Source organism: Macrobrachium rosenbergii, chromosome 48, assembly GCF_040412425.1.
Source record: "Macrobrachium rosenbergii isolate ZJJX-2024 chromosome 48, ASM4041242v1, whole genome shotgun sequence".
Taxonomy (NCBI): Eukaryota; Metazoa; Arthropoda; class Malacostraca; order Decapoda; family Palaemonidae; genus Macrobrachium; species Macrobrachium rosenbergii.
In genome coordinates, this window is record NC_089788.1 from 66138135 (window position 1) to 66164970 (window position 26836).

General features: G+C 39.8%; 2 protein-coding genes across 5 annotated transcripts in view; one reads left to right on the top strand and one right to left on the bottom strand.

Moving 5' to 3' along the window:
- SMC6 (Structural maintenance of chromosomes 6) overlaps positions 1-11797 on the top strand; it is a 258709-nt gene extending 246912 nt beyond the window's left edge. For both annotated transcript variants that reach the window (XM_067091991.1, XM_067091990.1), the window contains exon 25: positions 11499-11797. In XM_067091991.1, the coding sequence (XP_066948092.1) occupies positions 11499-11532 (34 nt within the window). In that variant the 3' untranslated portion in view covers positions 11533-11797. The remainder of the gene's footprint in view (positions 1-11498) is intronic.
- The window catches only part of LOC136831487 (CXXC motif containing zinc binding protein), a 74531-nt gene continuing 59413 nt past the window's right edge, over positions 11719-26836 (bottom strand). For all 3 annotated transcript variants that reach the window (XM_067091993.1, XM_067091994.1, XM_067091992.1), the window contains 4 exons: positions 26665-26748; positions 21338-21476; positions 16132-16241; positions 11719-13317 (listed from right to left, as the gene is read on the bottom strand). In XM_067091993.1, coding sequence (XP_066948094.1) covers positions 13183-13317; positions 16132-16241; positions 21338-21476; positions 26665-26748 — 468 coding nt within the window. In that variant the 3' untranslated portion in view covers positions 11719-13182. The remainder of the gene's footprint in view (positions 13318-16131; positions 16242-21337; positions 21477-26664; positions 26749-26836) is intronic.

The window sequence follows — 26836 nt, forward strand, 5'->3', positions numbered from 1 at the left end:
ATGTTAATGCATCAATGTAGGGGATTTGTCTCTTAAGAGCACTATGTCCCACTGGCTGAGGCAGGTTATCTTTCAGGCATATGCAAATGTTTCAGAAGAGGTGACCAGTAAGTCTGTGCATGAGATCAAAGCCCTCTCAACTAATGTCAGTCAACCTTTACCCCTTCATAATTTCCAGATTAACTCAAGGGGATAGGATTGTACTTGGGAATGTTGGTTGCAGCAAGACATTTTACTGGCAGCAAAAGATATATTCTACACTTCTCTCTTTTCCTTCTCCTAATCTCAGCCCCCTTACTCATTCCTCATGTCAAGAGATATAATCTTATGGGGTATGAGCATACATGTCTCACCTGAATGGCAAGTTGATCTTTGCATCAGGTTTGCAATATGTCAAAGTGTAAAGTCATTTACACTGGATGTTTAACTGCCTATGTTCCCTCACCTAGTCTGTCCCAAATTGCTCCACTGTACTTTGCAAAGGCTGGTCCTCTCAGCTGCTTGACTTCCTGCTTAAACTGTGATTCAGGTTGATGGGTTTGGCAATAACATAACATATTTGAATAACAAATTGTATTTTTCTTAGGTATAAAAACTAGTTTTTTTATAGGAGTATCTTTCAGGGCAAGCCAGAAACCAGTGAAACTTGGTTACAAGGTAGTTAAGACTCCTGAACCCTGGCTGGTCTGATGAGATAGTTGGCCATAGAAGTAGGCCTGAATGCCCCATCTTAGATGAGAAGTGGTTACTCTAGTAAGGAACTATTGGAGAAACATGAAGTCTCTTGCAGTAGACTTCATGTGCATGTCAGCCCAGATGCTATGCTTTAAAGAGGGAATAAGGATGGAATGGAATCCAGTAATTCCACTTCCACCAGGCCTGGGTGCATTGGACAAGGTATAGACTTTATCCACATAGGGCTCAGGTGACTACACAAAACGTTGCATAGCTATCACAGGTCCCAGTGAAGTGTTTGGAACCTGTGAGTAACATCCCTTGGGTAGAATGAGGAACAGAGAGTCTGATATATCAGAAACCTGTCCTTATTACCTGGAAAGTTCAATCAAACTGTGAGGGATTTCGAGATCCCTCCCTTGAGAAGGGAACCAACCTTCTTGTAAGAGGTGATGGTCTGATGCACTCATACAAAGCCAAAAGACAGAGTTTCTAGACAACTCTTTCCAGTGCTAATTAGTACTAATGTAAGAAGAACCACTTCAACTCTGAAGTGCGTAACTTCAAATAGTACTGAAATGACAAATTTTTTAATCAGTGTGTATTTTTCATAGCTAACAAACCTATAGTCTTAACTTACGGATAATTCTAGCGCCAGCTGGAAACCGGTAAAAAGTAAAACACACGAGGAATTGGTGGCAACAGGGTAGGTTGATAGACCTAGGTGGCAACTGTCACCTCCATCGTGTATGAATCGAGGGGATGATGCCGCAGTTTCTTTCAGTCCAGGAAACTTGATTGAGGGGTGGCTAGAGGTGGGCAGTAGAAGTTAAGACTGCAGTATAAGTTAAGACTGCAGATTTGTTAGCCATGAAAAATACAATAAGACTGCTGGTTTGTTAGCCATGAAAAATACAAATTGATTAAAAAATTTGTCGTTTGTTCATATGTGGAACAAACCTGGGTCTTAACTTATGGATAGACTCTCAGCAAAACAGTATCTGATCTTGATATCTGCTTCAGATTTGGAGAGAATAATTGAGGAACCCTCAATCTCCTATCAAGAGAGATGAGACTTGAGCTACCGTTCCTACTGAGGAACGATGAAATGAGAATGATTTTTGCCTTAACAGAAACTGAATGCAATATAGCTAGTCAAAAGACTTCCTTAGTCATATGCCAAGGCCAGGAAAGAACAGTCCAAGTGTAAAGAATCCCTCCAATAGTGAAATAGTCTTGAAAGATACGTTTGTAATGCATAAAGCACTAGAACGTAAGTCTCTTGGGACCGAAGCTTCTGAGATGTGGAAACTATTCAGCATTTAATCAGACAAAGACTGTAAAGGCAGGCCTAGCCTTTACTTCATACTGACAGACCTGACTCTGCTAAGGTAAAAGGGAAAGTCTGCGATCTGCTGATCATAAGCTCTGAGCAGAGAGGCTCCCCCTTCTATTGTACTTAATAGAGATGTCCCTCCCATTGATGCAAGTTTGGCAAAAACTTAAACTTATTAAATTCCTTGCTACCCCATGAGAAAACTCATTCTCTTAGGGGCCACTAGAGAATTCCAGCATAAGCTGCTCAACAGCAAAAGTAAATAAGAGGGTGACAAGGAAAGAGGGCTGGGTTGCTATCACTGTTACTTCGATGAAAAAAAAAAAACCACACACACACAGACACCAGCAGCTATGGAAACACCTCTGCCAGAGGCCAATAAGGAACTACCAATGCCAAGGGAAGGAGAAGAAATGAGGAACACTGTTTATCACTCCTCAAAGAAGTTAGTGAAAGAGAACAACAAACACAATGAAGGTTTCTACAAGTGATGGAACTTAATTCCATCACTGCTCTGAAACCAAAAGTGGAAACAGAAAACCTAAGTTCTCCTTAATCCTAGTTTCTACCTGTCGATAATGGGAACTCAGATACTCCAAACTTGTTTGCTATACATGAGAGCAGGGACCTAAATGCCCCTGCACCCAGACACTGACAGTTGTGCCGAATTGCAGTGATATTCTGCAAAATGCATAATGCAGACAATGTAATGGTAGCAAGCCATCCACTTGAGCACCTGCTCTGATAAAGGAAGTAAAGGATAAGATACCTCTCATTACATAAAACAATCAAGTCTCAATGGTGATGTAACCCCTCATCCACCACGAGAGGTTTTCAACTATTCCAAAAACTTGTATGTAAAATACACAGCAAACTCAGTGAGAATGTTGCAGTGGCAAACTTATGTGCCCCTTCCCCCCCTTCAGATGCCAAAACCAAAATGATACTGAAGGCAGAGAGGAAACCCTTGCAAAGGTTTCTCTTGCCATAGAAAGTGAAAGCATTTTCAACACTTGCTTTAAAAACATGAAGCAGCAAGAAATCTGAATTGACACTGCACTTCATTGCTGTGTCAGACACAAATGAACATGAAGGTTTGTACAAGTGATATGAGATACCTAATGGTGACAGAATACCTAGGATTGCCTGCCAAGGCCAAGAAGGCTTTTCCTGCCAGGACAGGAACTGTGCCACAATTTCCTAAAACTCATTAACATAATGGGCATCTAAAAGTCACTCTCCACTGCTGAATGTCAGTAAGTTTAGGTACTTACTGCTGCTTAGGGATGAGGTTGAACTTCATTTAACTGATCACAAACCTCTGTTTGTGACAAAAATATGAGAAGTCCACTAAGGCATGAAGGCATCATGTCCTTAAAAGAGCCCATGCTGAACCAGTTTATATAATATTCCTAGGAAATGGTCCTGACAGCATTGCCTACCATTGTGTACTGGTAGACAGTACTGCCTCTTGCTATGTTCAGGTATTTTTGAGAGTTAAGAAGAATGGGTACTTGATAGTACTGTATTCACCCTTCAGTTTTCACAGCAGGTAAGAGGTCCCCTCTCTCTTGAATGGGTACTCGAGCTGTACCCTGCACGTGCCACTACAGGCAGGAAGGGTCACCCTCTATAACGGCAGCTGAGGAGCGAAATAGCCACTCTCAACTACCCCCATTCTTCAGCTTTTACTTCAAACCTGGTACCACCAGAGTGAGGTTGTAAAAAGAGTAACTCTGTTTTACCCAACAATGAACAATTTTGAAGCGAGAGGCTACTTTTATGGAAATCTTGTTTCAAGAAAAGGAGAAAGACTAATTATTTCTTGAATAGAACCAAGCTTGCTCGTGGATTGGAGCTTGCAAGTGCTAGGGAAGGGAAGCCTACCTTTGGATTCCAATCAGCTCCATAATGGAGATCTCATACTGGACGAGATGCCTAATTTTGTGTAGACTCTTAGTGTAATAACCGCAGGTAAAAATCACTAAGTGGTTAAAAGAAGAGTAATAGAGATGGCCTCCAACACCATAAGTATTATTGTGGTAAATATAAACCATTTTGATGTAACCTCTGAAAATGGGAGATTGGTAGATAGCCCACAGGCTGGTTGAAATTGTGCCCAAGGAGTCACTTCCACCACCTCTGGTATGAATACCTCCTCTTGCTAGAGAGCAGCAGAGAAGAAGTTTGCACAATCTGCATGAGACAAAGGCACTTCCTGACCGAAGATCTGTGTTAATTGTCTTCAGAAACTATTCTAACTATGACAATTTGCCCAGGATTATACCCAAAGGTCATCTCTGTATGTGTGACTGAGGGCCGGAACGAAGCCATGCTTGCCTCCTTAATATTTTTGCTCATGATGAGCAAAATAAACTCTAGTAATTGCATCTGCAGGAAATCCAGAAAAACTGGACTCTCTGACCCATCAGATTCTTGGAGGCCTGTGCTGCTCCTCCCTCAGCAATGAGAGACTACCAGAACTGTGCTCCTTGGGGCATTCCCAAACCAATACCAAACCAGAGGAGTCTTTGTTAGAAACCCATTCTGACTCAAACACAGCTGCCCTCCAGGCTTTGAGGCTTGGTAAAACCAAGAAAGAAGTAGAGGAACAAGCCCTGGTACTGTTCCCCAACTCACCTACCTGCTGCACAGCTTAGTCAACCCACAAGAAAAGGAAGCTTTAAAAAAACTCTCCATGGAGAAGGTAACTCAGGCTGCATAGGTTCCAGAAATGCAAATATTTCAAGCACAGAAACAATGCAGGTTCACACCACAAACCACCTGATGAAGCCTGAGAAGGAGAACCTTCCTTGCTACCAGTGTGAAACTGATCCGTAGACCAGGGTTATGGCTAGCAAATGGGCCACGTAAACACCACACTGAGCAGGTTATGGAAACCCCTCTGTGCAACCGTGAGGTGTTATGGTGAGAAGATTCAATCTCCTCATCTGTCCATCACGATTGTCCAATTAATGTGGGACTGAGAGAGCAGTATACCCCATTGTTAGCAGTAAACCCAGTCCACAGACCAGGTAAGCAAACAGGCAAACAAGCCACACACATCCCTCACTGAGTGGGTCGTGCAAACCCATCTCTGTGCGACTGCAAAGAGTCAGGGTGAGAGGGGGACAACTCATGCACCAGAACAATATGAATATGAGAGCTCACTGAAAGACAGGATGGGAGGAGACCAAGTCTAAACAGGCTGGCAGAACAGCGCAAGAATAGTAAGTGACATGGTCTGGGAGTGAGGAATACTTCACTTCTCACCCCATCTCAACCCATTTGTATTACTGTAGGAACAATTAAGGTTTCATAACATACTAAATATATTTCATACAACCCTCTTCATCGTACATGAGGTGCTCACTGTCCATCCACCTATTCTCACCAGGTCACATACTTTTTACCAAAAACAGTAAATGCATGAACATCCACTCTTATTATGATTAATGGATGTGTGTAAAATCCTTTATTGTAAACACATTGATATAAGAAACCCACTAACTGTAACTAGAATGAATTTCAATTTGGAAGGGTTGACAAAGCAGAAGAGCCTTTGAAAAAAACAGGAGATCCAGGTACAAGAAGTCCAATTTCTGTAGATCATTGATGTTGGAGCTAAGAATGACCTCAGAAAACCAGGTAGCTTCTGTTAAGTCATGAATACAATGGAATACATAACCCCAGATAGTGCATGCACAAGGCACATGACCAAATGTGGCAGACTTGATGAGAAACATCCATAGACACTGCACCAAAACTTTAGTAAGATTTTTCTTCATGGTTTTATCTAAGATTAAAGAAGTACAGTAAACTCCCGGATTCACATTCTCACAATTCGCGGACCCAGTGATTCGCAAGAATTTTCTGTGGAACCTATCTATAAATTATTTGCGGGAAAACTCACCCCATCATGGATTTTTTCATAGAGTAATGTTCTGTATTTTCATATTATTTTCATGAGTAAATACTGTACTATACCTACATATACATTTTATGTTAAAATAATGATTTACAGTAGTAATTTTCAAATATTAACATTAAGTTTAACCCGTACGAGGTTACTACATGTAAACATTTACTTCCTCAGGTTAGAAAAAATTGAAAATTATTTTCTTGGCTTAATCAATGCCAAATGGTCCCAAAAGAAAGAAAAATAGCATTTAAAAGGCACACAACCCACATTTAAAGGTTCAAACCCAGAAGTTTGCATTAGGGGCGTATCCCCCAGCTGGCTGTGGAAACATAATCGTCATGGTGGTGGTGTCCATTTTTGCTCCCCCCCCCTTTTTTTTCTTTTTGACTCTCCGTACCTCCACTTATAGGTTGCCTAATACACCATTTTTTCCACACTACAACTTACAAACTACATTTTCTTTTTTCTCTATACAAACTACATTTTCTTTTTTCCCTATCACTTTTACAAATTTCTAAGAGTATGATATTATTCAAAACATGGTTCCGGACATAGTGGCTGATCACATTTACGGCAGAGGAAGCAAGTGTCTTCTCTCTGCTGTGGTCGATGATTTTTGTATGTCAGCACACATAGCAAGCCCTTTGTACTCTCTGTTTTTGGCACCTGGTTGCACTGGTATCGTACAAATGATATGACATGCAAAAAGTTGGGTTGGATCTCCAGCAGCAGAGCAACGACCAGGTGAGGGGCATTCAGCAGCATAATCTTGTAACAGCTGGCATATCACTTAAATTATGAAATCTGGCAGTGTACATTTTTTTTATGGTTCTTGAGCGTAAACAGTATTTGTGCATCCAACATTGTGATATCTAACATGTGAAAAAAGTTTCTTGTACCATTTTAGTGTCTTACAAGCACAATCGATTGGCTCCTGTCTTCCTGGAATAAAGATACTGAAAGAGGGCTGGAGATGTATACCAATTATCGACAAATAATACATGATTTTTGTCAAGATAAGGCTCCATAAGGGTTAGCACTACACCATTTCTGACACGGCCACCCATACCTCCCCTCCCCTGTGCAGTTCATAGAAATGGATGGGGAGATCACTAAGGGCATTGTATTGCTGCTATTATTATTATTATCATTATTATTATTAAGATAAAAAATAAATGGAAGTAGCCCAAATTCAATAAAAGAGCCCAAGTCAAATGAAAAGTAGCCCAAAAAGTAGCAAGTAGCAGATTGTGAAATCTAGTCACCAAAGGCTTTAAAAGCAGCCCCATTTGCAATTTGTAGCCCAGTCTGGTATCCCTGCGCCAGCCTCAGGCACTGTTGCGTTTCTAGAGGCTTACCAAGTACCCATCCAACATAAACAATATCCATACAATGAAGGCGCACAAATTTAAAAACTTAAGAACGTCATATGACGTGGATAACCTGTGTGAGACCACTTCTGCAATACGTCATATGACGTGGTTGACCTCTTACTGGTTAATAAGATTAAATAATAATATTAACAAATAAAAATAATTCTCTCGCTCATTCCCCTTCCTTTCTCAGTTCTCTCTCTCTCACACTGAGATGAGAGAACTTTTATGAATATGTAATATTTGTTTTGTATGACAAATAAATGATTTACTAATTTTCAAATACGAGTATTAATATTGATATACTAAACACAGCAAAATATAAATTCATAAAAGAAAATATAGTGAATTAGGAAGATTTCAGTTCAATATAAATTCTTTCCCTCATCTCTTTCCGAAAGCTTTGGAGCAAGGGGGGTGTAACCTGTCAAATATCTTGACATACTAACCACAAGGGTAGATGATGATGCCACTCAGTGGTCAAATAACTGTTGCCACTTGGTGGTCAAATACCCTACAAAGGATACTGAAAAATATCTCTCTCTCTCATCTAAATTATGTTCTTTGTATTTCATATCTCTCTCTCACAGAGATAGATTTTTTATGCATAAGTAACATGTTTGTTTGTTTTGTATACTGTAGTTTTATAGATAAATGTGACATTACTTATTTTTGTCATATTTTCCATGCTATAATTACAACTTTCTGCATTTGTATAGTAAATTATTAAAAATTTTAAACAAACATATATTCCGAGTCTTTTTCTCGGACTCTTCAGAGCAGGGGGTGCAATTACCTGGACGTATTGACATAGACCACGGAGGGGAGGTAATGTTGCCCACAGATGGTCAAGGATACTGAAAAATTTTTTTTTTTCCTTCATAGATCATGAATTTCCATCTTTTGATATCTGATGTCAGAATAACCTCTTACTCTCTTTCTTTGTCATATTATGGAAAAGTTATTCTTTCTTTGTCATAATATGTAAAAAGAAACACCCTCTCTTTCTCACATCAAAGGATACTCAGAATGTGAGATGGATGGATGGATTGATGGATAGATAGATAGACAGAAAAGGAGTGGTTGATAGAAAGATATACTCCCTCTCTCTCTCTCACTGGCTGGAAGGGTTAGAAGTACTTACATATATATTTTTAAGGGTAAAATGTATAAGATGACTTTGAAGTATTAATATAATTTCAAGGATTAGTACAGTAATAGGATAATAGTTTAAGGTATACATTTGGTATTTGAACTTTCAAGATAGGCAGTTATAAGCATTTTTAGAAGGGGTTGTTAACCATTCGTGGATTTTAACTATTCCCCGGGGGTTGTGGTACGCATCCCCTCCCCCTGAATGGGGGGGAGGGTTACTGTACTAGAAGGGTGTTGCTACTAGGCTGTGTGAGGGCCTTTTGAGAGACCTATAACTGTGTTACCCAGAATTTCTTTTAGGCCAAAATGAAAGTTAGTGAAAGGGCTGGAAAGATGCAAATTGCTGGAGGCATGACTTGAGAACCGTAAGAGGGTAGAACTTCAGAAGAGCAGGAGAAGGCTGAAAAACCCTGGGAGTCCAAGAATGAGTTTTAACCTGGGAGATTCACAACCAAGAAACCCCATGACAAACAGAAATCCCCCACAAAGACCAACAGTTGGGATGCGAGGCTTTGTCGGTTAAGGTATGGAGTCCATATAGGGCTTAGAAAGGGGAAGGGCAAACAGGAACACAGCCTTGAGGGTTAAAGAACAGGAGAAATGTGTCAGATAGGAGCCCAGACAATTACAAGTGAGACTATGAGGACCAGCTCTGAGGCTCATGAAAGTTCTTGGAATTGCAGTGGTCAAAGGGCAAAAAGGCACAAAAAAGTTGTTACTGTTAGCAGCTTGTTTACTCAGAAGAGTGTGCATAGAGGATGGGCAGACTCACTGTAAGACTAGCAAAACCAAAACAGTATTCCCCCCAGATAGAAGAAAGTGAAAAAAAAACAACATTCCTCAGGCAGAAATATTGTCATTACATGATCCAAGGACCAGGGCAGATAAGTACCTTGTACATTGCACCAGACCACTAATCCTGTCAAGTGGATGTGTAAATGGTGAAGGTAGTTCCAAAAAGTTTCCATGCATGAGGAATTGAGAACAGTGACTGACAAGAACAGGACAGTGAGAAAGTACTGCCACTATATTCATAAGAGAGTGGGGTGATGAGTCATCCAAGCTTTCAGAGACACTGAACTTCAAGACAGTTTACACTGCTCAAACAGAAAATGTAAGATTCTTAAGGCCATCCCTGGTCTTGAGTGTGGCAACAACAGCCCAAACTGCTGATTCAAGCTGTATGGTACACAACCAAAGGATCTTGACAGAGACATTGCAAACACCCTGCCAGTACATCCCCACTGACACCACAGGTCTTCACAGACAATCTGAGGGAAGGAACTGATGACAGGATGGTATAGAGAGCATAAGACATCACAAATGTAAGATGAATAGTCTCCATAGATCTTTTGCTATACAGCAAACAAAGAACTCGGCAAACAACAAGCAAAGAAACATTGATCTTGTCCCTCCTAACTGAAAATGGCCAGCAGAGAAATGCTAGGCTATAAAACCAACATAGTGACTCAACAAGAAGTAACAACAGTGAGGGCCCTAACAAGACTGGTTGCAAATCCCTGGTCCAGATGATCTTTGCTCAGTACTCCAGGAGGGGTGATCGAGCCTCTGATTGAAGAAGTTGAGGAGGAGGAGGAAGACGACAGAGTTTGGCAGTGCTTCCCTGACCTTCTTCAACCATGGGTCCCTCAACCTTTTATCATGTCTGCTGAGGACAAGTTCAATGCAGACATCCCTGAAGGGACAGGAGCAGCTTCAACTGAAACGACAGCGCACTCAGACTTGGGATGAGGAAGCCATGGCCAACACAATGGGGTCTTCCAAGCAGGTAACTTTTGGAAGCCATAACAAGGATGATCCCCAGAGGACATACACCTTCAGCAGCTTCTCAAGGGGAAAAGAATCTCTAGAGCAGTATTAGCCCAGGCCAGGGACTTAAGTTGGGAGCAGTTGAGATGGCATGCTCTCTTGACTGCCATAATATGTAAATACTGAGTGAGGATTGTTCAGCATGGGCAGCAAAACCTATGTACATTTGTTAGTGTCTAGGACGTTTGCTGACTGTTCTTCCTAAGGAAGGATTTTAAGGCATTGTCATTCAAATACAAACAGAATAAGCACAATCTCATTGTAAAAAGTTAAAAGTATATCTTAGTTTAACCAGACCACTGAGCTGATTAACAGCTCTCCTAGGGCTGGCCCGAAGGATTAGAATTATTTTATGTGGCTAAGAACCAATTAGTTACCTAGCAACGGGACCTACAGCTTATTGTGGAATCCGAACCACATTATATCAAGAAATGAATTTCTAACACCAGAAATAAATTCCTCTTATTCTTCATTGGTCGGTCGGTGATTCTAACTCGCGGCCAGCAGAGTGCTAGCTGAGAACGGAACCCACTCGCCCAACAAGGAACGGTAACAATCTGCAGACAAGCCAAAGCATTTTAAGGAAATAAATACTCAAGCATCTCCAACACCCATGATGAGGGATGGTTTGTACATCTCCACAGCAAGAAGGTTGAAGAAAAGTGGTGCTGCATACATGAGTGGGCGGGTGGGTTTTCCAGTCTCCAACTCCTCCGCGTATAGTTAACTACCTTGATACCAAGCTTTAGTGACCAGACCACCTTAAACCAAAGGTAATTCACTTAAAAGGCAAAGGCTTGTATCCTCATAGAAGCAAATACGTTGAAAGAATGACGGCCTCTCCTTCTCTCTCTCGTCCTTTGTCCTCATTCTTGTCTCTCTCTCTCTCTTAATCCATTCACATCCTATCTGTCCTTAATCTCATTCCCCCACTCATTCCTTTCTTCATTTGTGCAGTTTTATTTCTTCATTGAATATTTAATGGATCATGACTTATCCAATCAGAATGTCATTAGTATTTCTTTTTTCTACTTGAAACATTGAATTGGTTATGATCCAGTAAATGAAGAAAACACATTAGTTATGATCCATTAAATGAAAAAAGTTACCATTATAATGATTCCCAAAAATCTTGACCTCTTTTTTAATTTCACCTTAGAAAAGAACCTTATATCCATAGTAATACCTGAATTTTTTCTCTTTGCAGAATGCCAGATCCAGAAAGAAAAACTGCAGCATAAGCCATCAAGCAATTTTTAGAATTAAAGTGGATTGTAAATGTTTTAAAAGGTGCCTCACTTGACAATATATTTTTTTATTAAAAAGGAACATTGCTTTTTTGATAAATTTGAAAGGACATATTTTTTATTAAATTGTACAAAAAGCCTTGCAGTTAAGCCATTGCTGAGGCTAAAATCAATTTAGACTGTATTTGTAACAATCTTTATTTAGAAAAGTAAGGATGTACAGATTTTAATTGTTTTCTTAATAAAATATATAAAGTTATTGGTGTGTTTTAACCTTCTGGCTTCCCCATAGGGAGATCACTTACGCTGTTCCTTTTTGACATATTACAACTGGTCCTAATCACTCTTTTCAGTATCCCCTTGGCCCAGTTATATACCTTTTTTTTTCCTTCTAATTTTCAGCCATTCCTTTCCTTCTCTTCCTACCTCTGGCCAAATACTTTTAACTCTCATTCAAGAACCAATCCTTCAAGAGAGTATAGTGTTTAAACATTTCAATTTATGGTTCCAATAAACTATTTTAAAATAATAACCTTCGGTATGTGAAATAGGAGCCATCAAATCAGCATTCTTTTGATTATAATTATTACAGTGATTCCGGGTGGGTGAAAACTGGAACAAGCCCGAGTTAGATGACAGAACAGAAATAATACAGCTTAGGATGATGGATTACTGGAAAACTTTAGTACCATTTGCAGTGTGTTCTGCACACTGTAAATGGTAAACCCTTAAGGGTCATGCTTTTCCATAATGCTTCCATTCACATTTCAAAGACAAAGTTGCAGCAGAAACCCAGAAAATAAAGTTTATGTACCACAAATGCCATACAGTACTTACCTTTGAAATACACAAATGTGTTTTATAATGCTTACGTCTTCTATTTCAAAATGCACCCTTAACATGAACAGAGGAAAATTTTTAGGCACTGAAGACTGTCATTTTCCCAAAAATAGAAAGCACAATAACTAAATTCCATCTTCAATATGTACTCGTTTTCCTAAGTACTGGAGTATGATTTAATTTAGGGAAGAGATTTATTTAAAAAATATAACAATGAAAAACACTTAAATATAAATAATTGAGGACATGCTTTATGTCTGCACTTTAGGTAAATAATCTGAAGAGATGCTGACATACTGTCCTTAGGTTAATTGGAATAGCTGTTAATTCATGAAAATATTATTAATACCCCAATAGCTGTTAATTCATGAAAATATTATTAATACCCCAAGATAAAATTTAGCTCCATAATATTACTAGGGCACACGTGATACATAATATTACTAGGGCATGTGTAGAACTTTTCATTATAACAGCTTACCTACATATATTCTGTTTAGCATTTCATACTGCATCCATGCAGTAAAGATTTTATCTGTCACCTACTGCCATTACTGCTATAGGAATAGTTTAACACTGACATTACTGTACCACAAAATGTCCTTAGGATATTTCTCATATAATTATATTAAATTTTCTACTTAACATGATTCTGTCACACTTCTCTTAGTTACTTGAATCTCATACATCAAACAAGTGCAAAAATGATAAAAACTTAAAACGTATATGCTGGATATGCTGAAATGCTACCATGTCTAAAACTTTAAAAAGCAAAATATTATATATAAAGAAAAAATCTTATTCCTAAAGAATTTTGTATTCAAGCTCAGTTATACCAACTGTGCAGTTCTGTTTTTCATCATAGTCACACCAATCTTCATCCAAATTTAAGATGGTAAACTGTGTCCCACTCTCTGCTCCTTTACACTGCCATCCTTCCTGAAATCAATTAATCACATTTAATCAATCATAACATAATACTGTATAAGGATCTTGAATTATATATAACTACCTTAAATTACTGTATTCAATGACCTCAGTAACAAGGTATTCTAATGCTATTCAGGAGAGCATCTAAAATGAATTTGACCAAGAATAACTGAAATTGCAAAATATTCATTTTCAAAAACATGTTGCATATTGTCATAACTGCTACCTCAAACCCAATAGCCATTAATTAAGGCACTTTTAGCTTACTTACAATTATATAAGAGATTATTCACTATTTCTGCAAACCTGTTCATTCATCAGACCTCACAAATAAAGCATGTTTTTTAAAGTATACTGTTTTTCCAACTTTGCCTACATCCTACTGTCAGCTCTTCATATATATTTTTCGGTGACACTTCAACTTACTCCTCTCCTCCTGTTCATCTGTCACTAGCATGACCTTCTACAAGAGCAACCACTGCTCTATCTCCAACTCCTAATCCCTTTGGATTTTGTACCTGTTCTTGTCCACTCGGTACACCTCGAACCCCTAAGAAACCCTGGGAGGAATTAGATGAGGAAACTTTGTGCATAGTAGGATGATACTTCATATTTTCAGTATCAACCACACATCACAACCTCTGTATGGTTCAGCTGCTAAGCTTTGGGATAATGATTTGGCATCGTATTTGAAAAAGATTGAGCATACCTTAGCTAAGACACTAGATCCTATCCATAAAAATATTCGGCTGCATATGATGGGTTGCAGTTCCAGCAGGTGTTATAACTTCCTCATAGGGACTCATTACCTTCCTCTACTGGGCCAGCATCCTCATAAATTTCATCAATTCCAGGGTTGCTCTTCAGAGTTATAACCTGTTGGACAGCTGAGAAAATGGATACAAGAGAGAGTTCTGCTGGGAGTTTGTATTATTAAACTGGCAGAATTGAGTTTATTGGTGGCACCAGCCTGCTTCTTACAGGTGATTCAACTTCAGTGGTTCTTTATATCTACATGCACTATTTCTGGTGGGCATATGGAGCAGGATGTGGCCTTCCAAGACATCTCGGGCTTGCTCTCTTTGGCAGAACCTCACTCCATGTGTGTCCAAACCCAAAGCTCCTCATCTTTTCCACAAGAAACTGTTTCACAGTTGGGGGAGTAACTCACCTCCACAACCACTATGGACACTATCATAAAGTGCTTCAGCCTCGTCATCCTGGTCTATTTCCTAACACAAGTCACAATAACATCAGTAAACTTCCTCTGGCAGTGCTTGGAGGTTCTTCACAATGGCTGCCACCTCTCAACACAGGTCCTCTGCCTCTGGCAAACAATGCAGGTCCCAAAGACAAGGTGGCTTTAATGCTGCAGTGGGGAGCCATCAATGAGATGTGCCAAGAGAAGCTGGAGTTCTACCATCTGCTCTTGAGGAGGTTGGAGACCAATTACAGATCTCAGTCAGCTTGCAGATTATTTTGTTTGGTTTTCTTTAAAATGGAGGCAGTGAAGTCTGTTTGGAGGTCAGTTAGCAGTGGAGGACTTCCTTGCTACAATAGGTGTAATGGATGCATACTTCCAGATTCCAATTCAGCCACTTTCCAGGAAGTTTTTGTTTTGCATGACAAGGACAAGTGTTCCAGTTCAAGATCCTTTGCTTTGGTCTGTGTATGTCCCTCAGGTCTTCATCAAAACTGTTCCAGAAAGGTCCTCTGCTTTGGTTTATGTACAGCCCTCAGGTCTTCAACAACAATCTGGTACTTATGACTGCCTAGGCTCATAGTCCAAGCCAGGTCTTGGCTTTGACAAGGGCTTCATCTGGATTTGCCCATCCTTGGGCTGCAGATAAACCAGAATCTTCATCAGAGAACGATAACTTATGTTGGTTTTGGCATGTTACTTTGAGGATTCACAAGCCTTGTGGGAGGGAACTGGGACAGATATCCTCATCCTCTTTATGATCACATCCTTATGATTTTGGCAAATAGGTGTCAACTAGCTGATGCCATATTGGTAAGAAACCTCAGCATGTGTCTGCAGTATGCAGACACATATGCCTCTAGTTGCATTTTAGCAGCACACGGAGCTTTATGCCTTTGGGTCAAGATTGAATTCACGATTTTTCAGCTATACTATATCAGTCTAAAGATAAAAGAACCACAAAACCTAGTATTGATTACTGCATGAGGTAAACATATGAGTGATGCTGGGAGCCGAGACAAAGCTGCTGGTAACTCAGTGAAAATATGCACATCTGCAGTTCTTTTGCGAACTGTAACTTTTGAAAATTTTCAGTTTTGGAATAATATGAAGTATTTATATTTGTAAAAGTATTTTTAGTATTTAAGGTTTGATTTTTAATTTTCTCCTACACATCCTGCGTTATAAAGCATCAGTAGCTTTATCTGTCTACATTTTTCTCAACTGCAGACAATGTTTGTGGTTTGTAAGGATGTGTGTGACTTTTCTTAAGAGTTTTTACTTAAAATTATTTTGTGTATACAGTTATGTATTTTAATGGTGAAATACACTAATAAGCATACACATTTTATGCATGTTTGTCTTCTTTATATTTTTACCATGTGTAAGTCATCTGTTAGTTTATACAAAATTCAAGATCCAACTGTATACATTTAATAGGTTTGAACAGAAAAAACTTGTGTTGTTTAATCAAAACATAGCAAACACCCTATGGTGGTAATTTCAAAATTAGTATTTTTGAAATTACCACCACAGGGGATAAGCAGCCTTGGAAATGGTAACCTATAAGACTTTCCAAACATCTAATTTTATAACAAATACCAACTCAAAAATATACTTACTCCAAATTGGAAACCAGTTACAGCTAAACCTCGACAATCAAAAGCTATGATTTCTTTCAAGTTTGGAACATCGTCAGCATTATACAATTTTTTATGTTGCATCAGTACATCTGCAAGATACAAAATGAATTAATTTAAATTAGTGGCAATGGCAAAATGAAAAACTTAAGTTGCTTTAATCTAAATTATAATCAAGTGCCACATCTATCATATTCATACTCTACAACAACATGAAGTGCCATAACAGGCTGATATAAAGCTGAATTTCTTCATGCATCACTTTTGTTCAAGTAAAACAACAAAATTTTCAACCTTTAACAGATGCAAACCTAACATAACATACCAGATCAAACATGTAAAAATCATACAGTGAATAGTCATTACATTAAACATGAAAAATTCCAGGAATTCTGGTGAAAAGTTCAGACAGAAGAAAGTGAAAAGATCTAAAACTCATCAGATGTCTAATTTGGAGAAATGGAAACTTAATAATCAATTAAACTAATTAAGTTTGGTATGGTCAGTTACCCTGAGACAGTGTGTGGTGGGTGGCAGAGTCAGAGTGGAACTGTATAATATAGTTAATTGTTCATTTATTTTATTTCTGTACACACTGTTTTATTTTTGTATGTTTTGTCGTATAAATACTTACATCGAGTAACATGACAAATTTTTTAATTAATTTGTATTTTTCATAGCTAACAAACCAGTGGTCTTAAATTATGGATAATTCTTCTAGCACTAGAAGGAAACTAATAAAAAGAAAACATACAAGGAATTGGTGGCAACTAGGTAGGCTGATGGGCAGGTGGCAACTGTCACCTCCATCGCGTATGAATCAAGGAGGTAACGCCTCAGTTTCTTCCAACACAGGAAACTTGATTGAGGGGTGGCAAGAGGTGGGCTGTATAAGACTGCAGGTTTGTTAGCTAAGAAAAATACAAATTGATTAAAAAATCTGTCATTTGTTCATATGCAGAACAAACCTGGGTCTTAACTTATAGATAGACTCTTTTGGAGGGCGGAAAGAAAGTCTGGAACCGACTGGAGGTTCAGCACACCTGGTAACTCTTCCTGACTTAAAGAAACCTATGGAAGGAAACCAAAGCCTCTGGCATGATATATGTGATTATTTAACAGTCAGATTTCTACGCCTTCGTACAATGTAATGCAACAATGCAGAAGTAAGCTAAAGAACTATATGTGTAGATAACAAACCTTTGTAGCCACCAATAGTTTGCTATTAATACTCGCTCCCCTTGCTAGAGAGAGGAGGGACTTGCTTTGGAAAAGGAAAGAGGCCAGTTATCTCATTCATTCTTGTTTTCATACCATCATCTTCGGTAAGATACAAACTGTCCCGCTATGGGCACTAGATGGGTTACACAACCTGTTGAGCAGCCACCACCGGATCCAAGGAAAAAGTGTCCAAGGACCTGTGGGCAACGTCCCACGAATAGAAGGAAGTGAAGGTGGTCTGACGAAGCCCAGTGCCAGCCTTCAAAATCCTTTGAACAGACAAGTTCTTTTGAATGCCAATGAAGAGCCTAGCCCTCTAACATCATGTGCTCTTGCATGCACTGTGTTAGGGCTGGGGCATGAAGTCAAACTATAAGCTTGTCTGATAGTTTCACGAAGCTAAAAGGAGATCATATTCTTGGACACTTCTGAGATGACGAGTCCTTTTCAGATAGCAGTGTAGTGATCTGAGAGGGCAAAGGAGCAATTCATCCGGATCATTGTCAGCAAAGTCATCAAGAGATGGAATGGAAAAGGATTCAAATCTGTCATCATGAGAAGAAGGTTTTGAGTCTTAGTCACAAATTCCGGGACAAATTCGAAGGCTATGGATGTCCAAACCCTCGTTATGTTTACCATGAAAGAATAAGCCATGGAGTTCAAATCGTTTCAAAGAAGCTAGGGCCAACATGAAAACCATCTTGAGAGTCGGGTTCCTGTCTGACACACGGCATGAAGGCTCAAAAGCAGCTTAGGTGAGGGTGCCCAATACTACCAAAGTTAGGTCCCAACTGGGTGGTCTAAGTTCTTTTGGAGGACAAGACTGCTCAAAGCTCTTGAAAAGCACTGACATTTCCCATGAGGAAGACAGATCGACATTCCTCACATGCAGAACTGCACTCAAGGCAGCACTGTAGCCCTTAATGGAAGACACGGAAAGTTGCTTCTCTCTGCATAAAATGATGAAGTCTGAGAGACCCTGTTGACAACACCAACCACAGTAAACGGTTCACTTGCCCTGGCACACGGCTAAGGAAGATCTGAGATAGCCAGACATCTCCGATGCTGCTCTGCAAGAAAAGACTCGCTTGGAGGAGATACTGGATAGGCTCCAGCCATGAAATGATAGGGACCCTACTGAGCAGTGATATCTCTGGAAGTGGGGTTGACACAGACGGTTGTGCCACGGAGGAATCTCTCTCGGAGCTTCTGACAGTGGGGAGGGGGTCATTCTGAGATTCTGAGAGGCCATTACCCTGTTCAGAACCTGACAGATTAGGCCAATAGAGGGAAGGCATAAACCTCCAAACTGTCCCAGAGATGTTAAAGGGCGTCCTCAGCCACTGCAAAGGGGATCTGGGACCACAGAACAGAAGACCTCTTGTTTCTTGTTGAACCTTGCTGCAAACAAGTCTATCGAGGGCCTTCCCCAAAGATGAAAGAGCCTGTTTGCTATGTCCTGGTGCAGACACCACTCTATCCCTATGACCTGACTTTGACGACTCAGATTGTCCGCCACTACATTCCTCCCGCCTGGGATATACCTGGCAGAGGCGCCCACTGAATGATCTAGCACCCACTGATGAATGAGCACTGTCAGGGAGTGTAGTTGACATAACACCAGCCCCCTTTTGTTTACATAGGCCACCACCGTGGTGTTGTCCGACATGAGTACCATGGAGTGTTCCATCAACCCCTCTTGAAATTCTTGAAGAGCTAGGAAGGCAGCTTTGAGTTCCAGAACGATGTGAAACTGCTGCTCTTGCGGAGTCAAACCCCGAATGTTACAAGACCTTCCACGTATGCTCCTCAACCCTTGTATGAGGCATCTGGGAACAGATGGATCTCTGGAGGAAGAGAATGTCGTCCAACCACAATGACATGTCCTCTCTTACTTCTCATGACAATGGAACTTGAAAATGAGGAGGATCCCTTAATGGGGACCAAAACTCTTTCAGCCTCCACTGCAGGGACTGAAGATGCAGACAGCCCATGAGGGACCAACTTCTCTAGTGAGGTTAACAGACCCAGAATCACTTGCCACTGATGAGCTGGTTGAAACTGCTCCAAAAGGAAGGATCGAGCCATAACTTTGAATTTCTCCATTCTCTGGTCTGATGGGAAAACCCTCGACAAGTCCGTGTCTATGACCATGCATGGGTAAAAAATCCTCTGACTGGGGAGGAGATGTGACTTCGCCAAATTGACCATGATGCCTAAGTCGTGACAAAATTGAAGATGACCCCTATCTTGGGTTAACTTTTAACTTCTTATGGAATTTCCAATTTTTAAGTGCTAGGAAGGAACTACAGCAGATGAGATTCCAGCCGACACTTCACATACTAAATACTATTTTGGAGGATAGGAAAACAAAATTTGATAACTGAGAATTGAAAATCATAGCTAAGGTACCAAGGAAAAGTAACATGACTGAATATGTTAACTATTGAGGCACTGCAGTTGTACTGGTTGTAATGACAATATTCAACAGAATATGCTTATTCTCATTAGGCTTGAGAAAGAAATTGCTAAACTACTTGAAGGTCAAGAGGCTGGTTTTAGAACATGCAATTGTTGTACAGATTAAAAATTATTTTAAGACATATTGTGCAGCCATACACTGAATTTAAAAATCTCCTGGTGGTTTTTGTTGATTACAAGGAGGCATCTGAGCAGCATCCACACACCATCATACAGTAATACTATGAAAGACCTTGCATCACTATGGCACTGCCATTTAATATGTAAGGCTAACATGATGGAAACTATCCATGAATGAAGTAGCTACAAAGTTAATGTTGATGGGGTCTTGTCATTGGAAATTGTTGTAAATACTGGAGTCTTGATATGGAAGATGTTTTGACTGGAGCAATGATAGAAACTTGACAGGTTTAGAATATACAGATGATGCTGTTTTAATCATATATCTCAACATGGGACTGAAAATAAATCTACGAAAAACAGAAGTACTGAGGACAGAGTATGCAAAAAGGGGTGAAATAGCATTAGATTGGGAAAGAACTAAAGTGACTGAATCTCTGAAATATTGAGAAACAATGATATCCAGTGCAGGTTCTTGAGTTTAAATTTAGGGAAGAATGAAAAGGGTTAAATCAAACAATTGGCAGGCTGAGTAATCTCTGGAAATCTAATAGACTCAAATTGCACACAAATGTAAGGTTTACACAAGTATAGTATGATTTGTATTGCTATATGGACATAAATCATTGTAAGACAATGAAAGTCTATTGTAAGATTTTGTCAAACTGAGAACAAAGCTCTATGAATATTAGGAGTTAGATGGCAGATAAATCAGAAATGATACCATAAGCACTATTACAGAAGCTTCATATGTAGATGAGATAATGATTAAAAAAGAGATGGAATGGCTTGGTCATGTCCGTTGTGCAACCCTTAGAACAGTACATGATAATGTAAGCTTTAATGACTGATTTCAGCTCATGCTAAAGAACAGTCCTAAAAAAAAAAGGCAACGGTTTGTATTCCTGTAGGAACACATACTGCTTTACATTTGGTATGCTCAGATGGATGCGTGGAGTGATGAAAAGGGATAAGATAAAAATCACTTGAGAGTCAGAGAAAGCCCGGAAGTCAAGATTAAGATGGTTTGTACTCATGAAGAAAAAAGATGATAAGCACCATTCTGCACAAGAGATCAGGGAAATGGAAGAGATAGGGACACTAAAGGAGAGGATGGCCTAAGAAAAGATGGAGAAACTGCATTCAAGAAGATGAGACAAATGGACAGACAAAAGGAAGACTTAAGATACAAACATCTGGAAAAAAGGCTCATTAAAAACGGAGACCCCAACAAGGAATTTAGCCAAAAAGACAAAGATGTGGTCTGTGTAGGAACTCTAGGAAAATTCCATAAATTACAAGTAAAAACACTAAATACACATGTTTACACAATAAGCAATGAGACAATGCAACCAATTATCCTTACCCATGGAGTTGATCTTCTTGCAAAGCTTACACTTGATAAGCAGATTACAAACACCTCGAGAACCCGGCATCTCTACCTGTTCATCAGCAGACACATACTGCCATTTATCAGCTTCTTCATTACAACTGGTGCATTTTATCTGTGGAGAATCATAATAAGTATCATACTTCTTCTCATCACCAAAAGAGAACATTCTATTTTAACGCAACACACTGTACCTTTTAATAAAAAATACTGAACCAACTTCCTTTGAAAAGAGTATGACAAAATAAAACTCAAATCATCTCTTTGTAATAGGGCATCAGTTTTCCCTATATATACATTATTATAAATATTTGCTGTTCCAGTCTCTCCAGACTGTTAACTTAGTGCCCAGTTTCCTTTGAAGCTGGGGCAGCCAAAATGGGGGGTAGACTAGGGGTCTCTCAACCCCCTTAGCAGTACGGTGTAGGAGGAGTTTGTGAGTCAGATGCGAGATTAAGGAACAGGTTGATTGTCATGGGAGTGAGTAGGCATGCTAGATTGCTCTTTAAATATTCTGATCCCATGATCTGTTTTCCTGTGAATCTTTCTTGTTGGTGTTGATTGCTTTTCCAAACCCCTGGGATGTCACTCCGGCTTACAAAGTCAAGGGAGAACCAAGACACCCAAGTCCGCTCTCACTCCTCTGCCAGCCTTCGAGACAGAAAGCTGTCTTCTCGCACCTGCTCTTCCGTGCAGTGCTCTTTGCCTGCTGGTCGACCACGTGTTCATAATTGCTAAGGACAGGCAGAATGGATCAACCTCATTGCAACCAAGCTCACTGCACAGATGTTACTGGTAGGTCTCAATTTAGCAACCAACAGCAGTGTCTGTTTCTTTCACTAGAATCTCTCATTTTTCCTTGTTTCAAATTTCCATTCTCCCAAGTACAAAACCCCTTTGTGTGCAAACCTAACATGTACATTTTCCCTCATGACTTAAGTCCAGTACTGAATTAATTTTGCTCAGTGATATAGTTTACAGCATTCCTCGTGTTAAATTCGTGCTAATTAAATCTAGAGTAATACATCATTCCATGGTGATCAAGTATTGAAAGTGAGAGAATCTTTTCTGTACATGAATGCTTATCTGGGAATCTTATCCAGAGACTGGTTATCTTGCCCCTTGTGTTCTGCAACCTGCAACCTTGTGACCAATTGCCTTAGAAGATTTCAACTTAGCCTTGCCACCGGCAAGATATCCTCTGAAAATGATAGTCATCGTAACTAGAGAGCCATGTGCGACGACTCTGTCACGCTTTATCATTGCATAATCATCATTTCATTGTGGAAATCGGTTACTCAATTGTTGTTATAACTCTTGTTGCCCTCTTTGTTGGGCTGTATCCTAGCCAGATTTATTCTATTTCATTTGCAAATATAATTGCTGTGGCACATTGATTGTGCAATTAACTGCTGGATTGCAAGCCAGCCAAGATTAATTCGATTTGTTGGAAGTGTGTAGAATAAAGTGATCTAAAGTAATCACTGGTTTCCTGGTGACCTTCCCTTTTCTTTTGCTTTAAATGTAATTACAAGGTAAGTTTTTTCATTCACTGCATTTCTGCTAATGTACTGGGGACTGGGTGTGGCCCCTAGGGCAAACTTCAGTTAAAATTCAATCTCTAAGCTTCCCAAAAAAAGTATATCTTAGTTTAACCAGACCACTGAGCTGATTAACAGCTCTCTTAGGGCTGGCCCGAAGGATTAGACTTATTTTACGTGGGTAATGAATTTCTATCACCAGAAATATATTCCTCTAATTCTTCATTAGCTGGCCAGAGACTCGAACTCGGGCCTAGCGAGTGCTAGGCGACAACTCTACCGACTCGTCCAATGAGGAACTTCTAAACCCTGCCCAGCACATAATAACATATATATTGTCATATCAAAATAATAAAAACTCAGTAACACATTTTACACTTAAATGCTTTGACTGAATACCAGCATCATTCAAATCCCATACTATACTGTATTTAAATATCACTGAATACAATAAGGTAATAATAATAATAATAATAATAATAATAATAATAATAAATATGGGCACCGTGGCAGAGTGGTTTAGCTCATCGATGGACTGGTTAAGCAACATTGGGGATGGTCAGTCGTTGGATGGGTGACTGCTCTCCTCGGCGTTGATTCCTTGGGAAAGGATCCTTACCACAATTTCCTCAGTCTACTCAGCTGTAAATGAGTACCTATTCCCAGATGGGGTAGGGTCCAGCTATGGATTAAATAGCAAAACTCAGCAATGACGGAAAGAAATGAAAGATTAAACGACAACGACGTAAATGGAACCTCTGGCAACAGAGGAACTTTGTCCTGCAGCCAGGTATATAGCCCAGTTGAAGGGGAGGACAGGTACTTGGAGGTCGTCATCCAGCAACTGACCACCACAATGACAGTAACCAGCGACCAGAGACTGGAGCTACAGAGGCAAATCAGAAGAAGAAATGGACAAGACAAGAAAATAAGGAAACATGGAGATGCTACATCAGAAGCAACCCGACAGAAAGAGAATACAGAAGAAGATCGGTCAATATTTGGAATGAGAGAAATAATACCCCTCAAAAAGAACAGAAGCTGGCAGACCATTTAAGGAACATAGAGAAAAAGAACTGGCTCTCCACAACAGAAAGAGAGGAACTAGAAATAGAAATAACACCAAGCAACGAAGGACCAGAAGACGAACTAAGAGATGATGCCAAAGAAGACGACAGGAATGACGACCTACCAAACAATGGCACACAAGGAAACACCATAGATGTAACAGAGAGGTCGGAATGGATGGAAAAGATCAGACAATGGATGAACCCAGATACAGAAAGAACAAAGATCCCTGCCCACATAACCCTACAACACAAAGAAACTAAGGGAGAAAATAAGTGAAATTAATGAAATAATGAGATTAATACACACCACCAGTATCACAGAAACAAATAACTTGGCATATGCAGCAGCACGACTAGTAGTTGAACTCATGGGGATACAAACACCAACCCATGAAAGCCTACAACATAATGAAACTAAGGGAGAAAACAAGTGGAGTTAATGAAATAATGAGAATAATACACACCACCAGTATCATAAACAAATAACTTGGCATATGCAGGAGCAATACTGTAGCTGAACTCATGGGGATACAAACACCAACACCATCATCACAACCAATCCAACAGAAACAAAAACAGCAACTGCCTTGGAAAAGTCACCTGGAAAAACAGATCATGGCAATGAGATCTGACTTGAGTAAACTGAAAGAGATAGCAGAAATGAGGCTAAGAAGCAAGAAAACAAAGATTCACCGAGATCACGAAATACACAGTCAGACACCAACTAAAGAAAATGCCCAACTGGGAAGCCACAGGTCCTGATGAAGTCCATGGATACTGGCTCAAAAACTTACTTCAAGGCCCTACACCTACGAATAGCAGAACAACTCCAGCACTGTATCTCATACCTTCATGCACCCAAATGGATGACCACAGAGAGAACATCCTTAGTGCAGACAGACAAGAAGAAGGTAAATATAGCAAGCACCTACAGGCCTATCACCTGCCTATTAATAATGTGGAATTTACAAAAAGGTATCATCAGTGAAAGCTATACAACTACCTACGGGATACAAACACCATCCACTGTCAACAGAAAGGCTGCAGAAGGAAGTGTAGGGGCACAAAAGCCCTCCACTGGAGCCCTTGCAAGAAACACCTGCTAGCTTGCAGTAATAAGTGGTGGGAACACCAACCTGAGGGAGTGATAGAAAACAATCTGGCACAGATCCTCTAGGACTACAGTATCAGAACAGATAGTGTGATATGTGCCAACAGACCAGACGTGACGTCGACTGACAAAATCAAGAAAGTATCACTCACTGATGTCGCAATACCATGAGACACCAGAGCAGATGAGAAAGAAAGAGAAAAAACTGGTAATTATCAAGACCTGAAAATAGAAATAAGAAGGATATGGGATGTGCCAGTGGAAATTGTACCCATAATCATAGGAACACTAGACATGATCCCAAGATCCCTGGAAAGGAATCTGGAAAAACTAGATGCCAAAGTAGCTCCAGGATTCATGCAGAGGAGTGTGCTACTAGAAACAGTGCACATAGTGAGAAAAGTGATGGACTCCTAAGGAGGCAGGATGCAACCCGGAATGCCACACTATAAAAACCACCCCATCAAATAGGAAGACTGTGATAGAAAAAAAAAAAATATTTGATAAGGTTTTTCTATTTTCCACCTTTAGCTGCAAGATACTTAGAGACAGCTCAACAGTAAGGCACTATAACTTCTAAGAGGACAGTTTTGGAATCATCATCTGCCTGTTCAACACCTCCACAACCATGCCTTTTCTTTCAAAGGATGGTCCTTTGGCTAAATTGTTTTTCACAAAGCAATGAAGCTTAAACCTTGCAAAGGAGGCTTATAGATTGTTCATCTTGTCCAAGGATGGCCTGTAGGTAGCTGCAATATACAAGTAAACACATTCTGTCCTTGAGCCAAAACTTCACAATTTGATAATTTATCCAATAACAACCAGTGGAGTGTTCTTGGTTAATTAGTTGCCCTTGTTCTCCCCAAAAACCAGGGGAAGACCACCATCCAAGCACTTCTCAGAAAACTAGGGGTGGGGGGAATCCTTACTGGCTAGTCCCCTTCATGCTCCCCTGAAACCCCAGAAGAGCGTACTTGACTAGACAGATGTACTCATGCTCCCCTGAAACACCAGTGGACACATCTTGGCAGAATAATCACCCTCATGTTTGCAAAAACTTCATAAGAGGGTTCTTGGCAGGACAGCTAAAAACCCCATTTCCCTGAAAGCTAAGTCAGAGGAGGGCTCTTGGCCACTAAGTTGCCCTCATATTCCACCAATGAACCAAAGGATTCAATCAGGCACCCTCATATCATGACATCCTCTGACCCTAAGCAATCTTTGTGCTCAAGTACAAACCTTGAATGTTTTAACCTTTACAGAATTATGGTATGAATAGTGTGCGGTAGACAGACCAATTATCACCGACATGGTGATTACTAGAGGATTGCAAATAATCTTTGTTGAGGGGGGGGGGGGAAGGTCAGTAAAAAAGCAACACTGTGTAACAATGGTTTACCAAACTTTAGGCTATTTAATAAAATCTTATGATTACCTCAAAACTTTGTTACTTCCGAGATATTTCTCCAATCTGGGAACTAAAACTGCACTAACAAGTTACTTGAAGGAAGACCTGTAAGATAAATAGTTACCATGAACCTAACATTTACCTATACACACATACAAGAAAAAAAATCTTACCTTAATACAATATTGAAAGTCATCTCCTGGTGCCTCTAAAGCAGTAATATTTTCCAGCTGAGCCCGAATAGCAACTTTGAATACCTAGAAAATAAGAATCAGGAACACTACTTATACAAAAGAATAATACAGTGTAAAACATGGCTACTACATAAAGCAAACAGTAAGACAA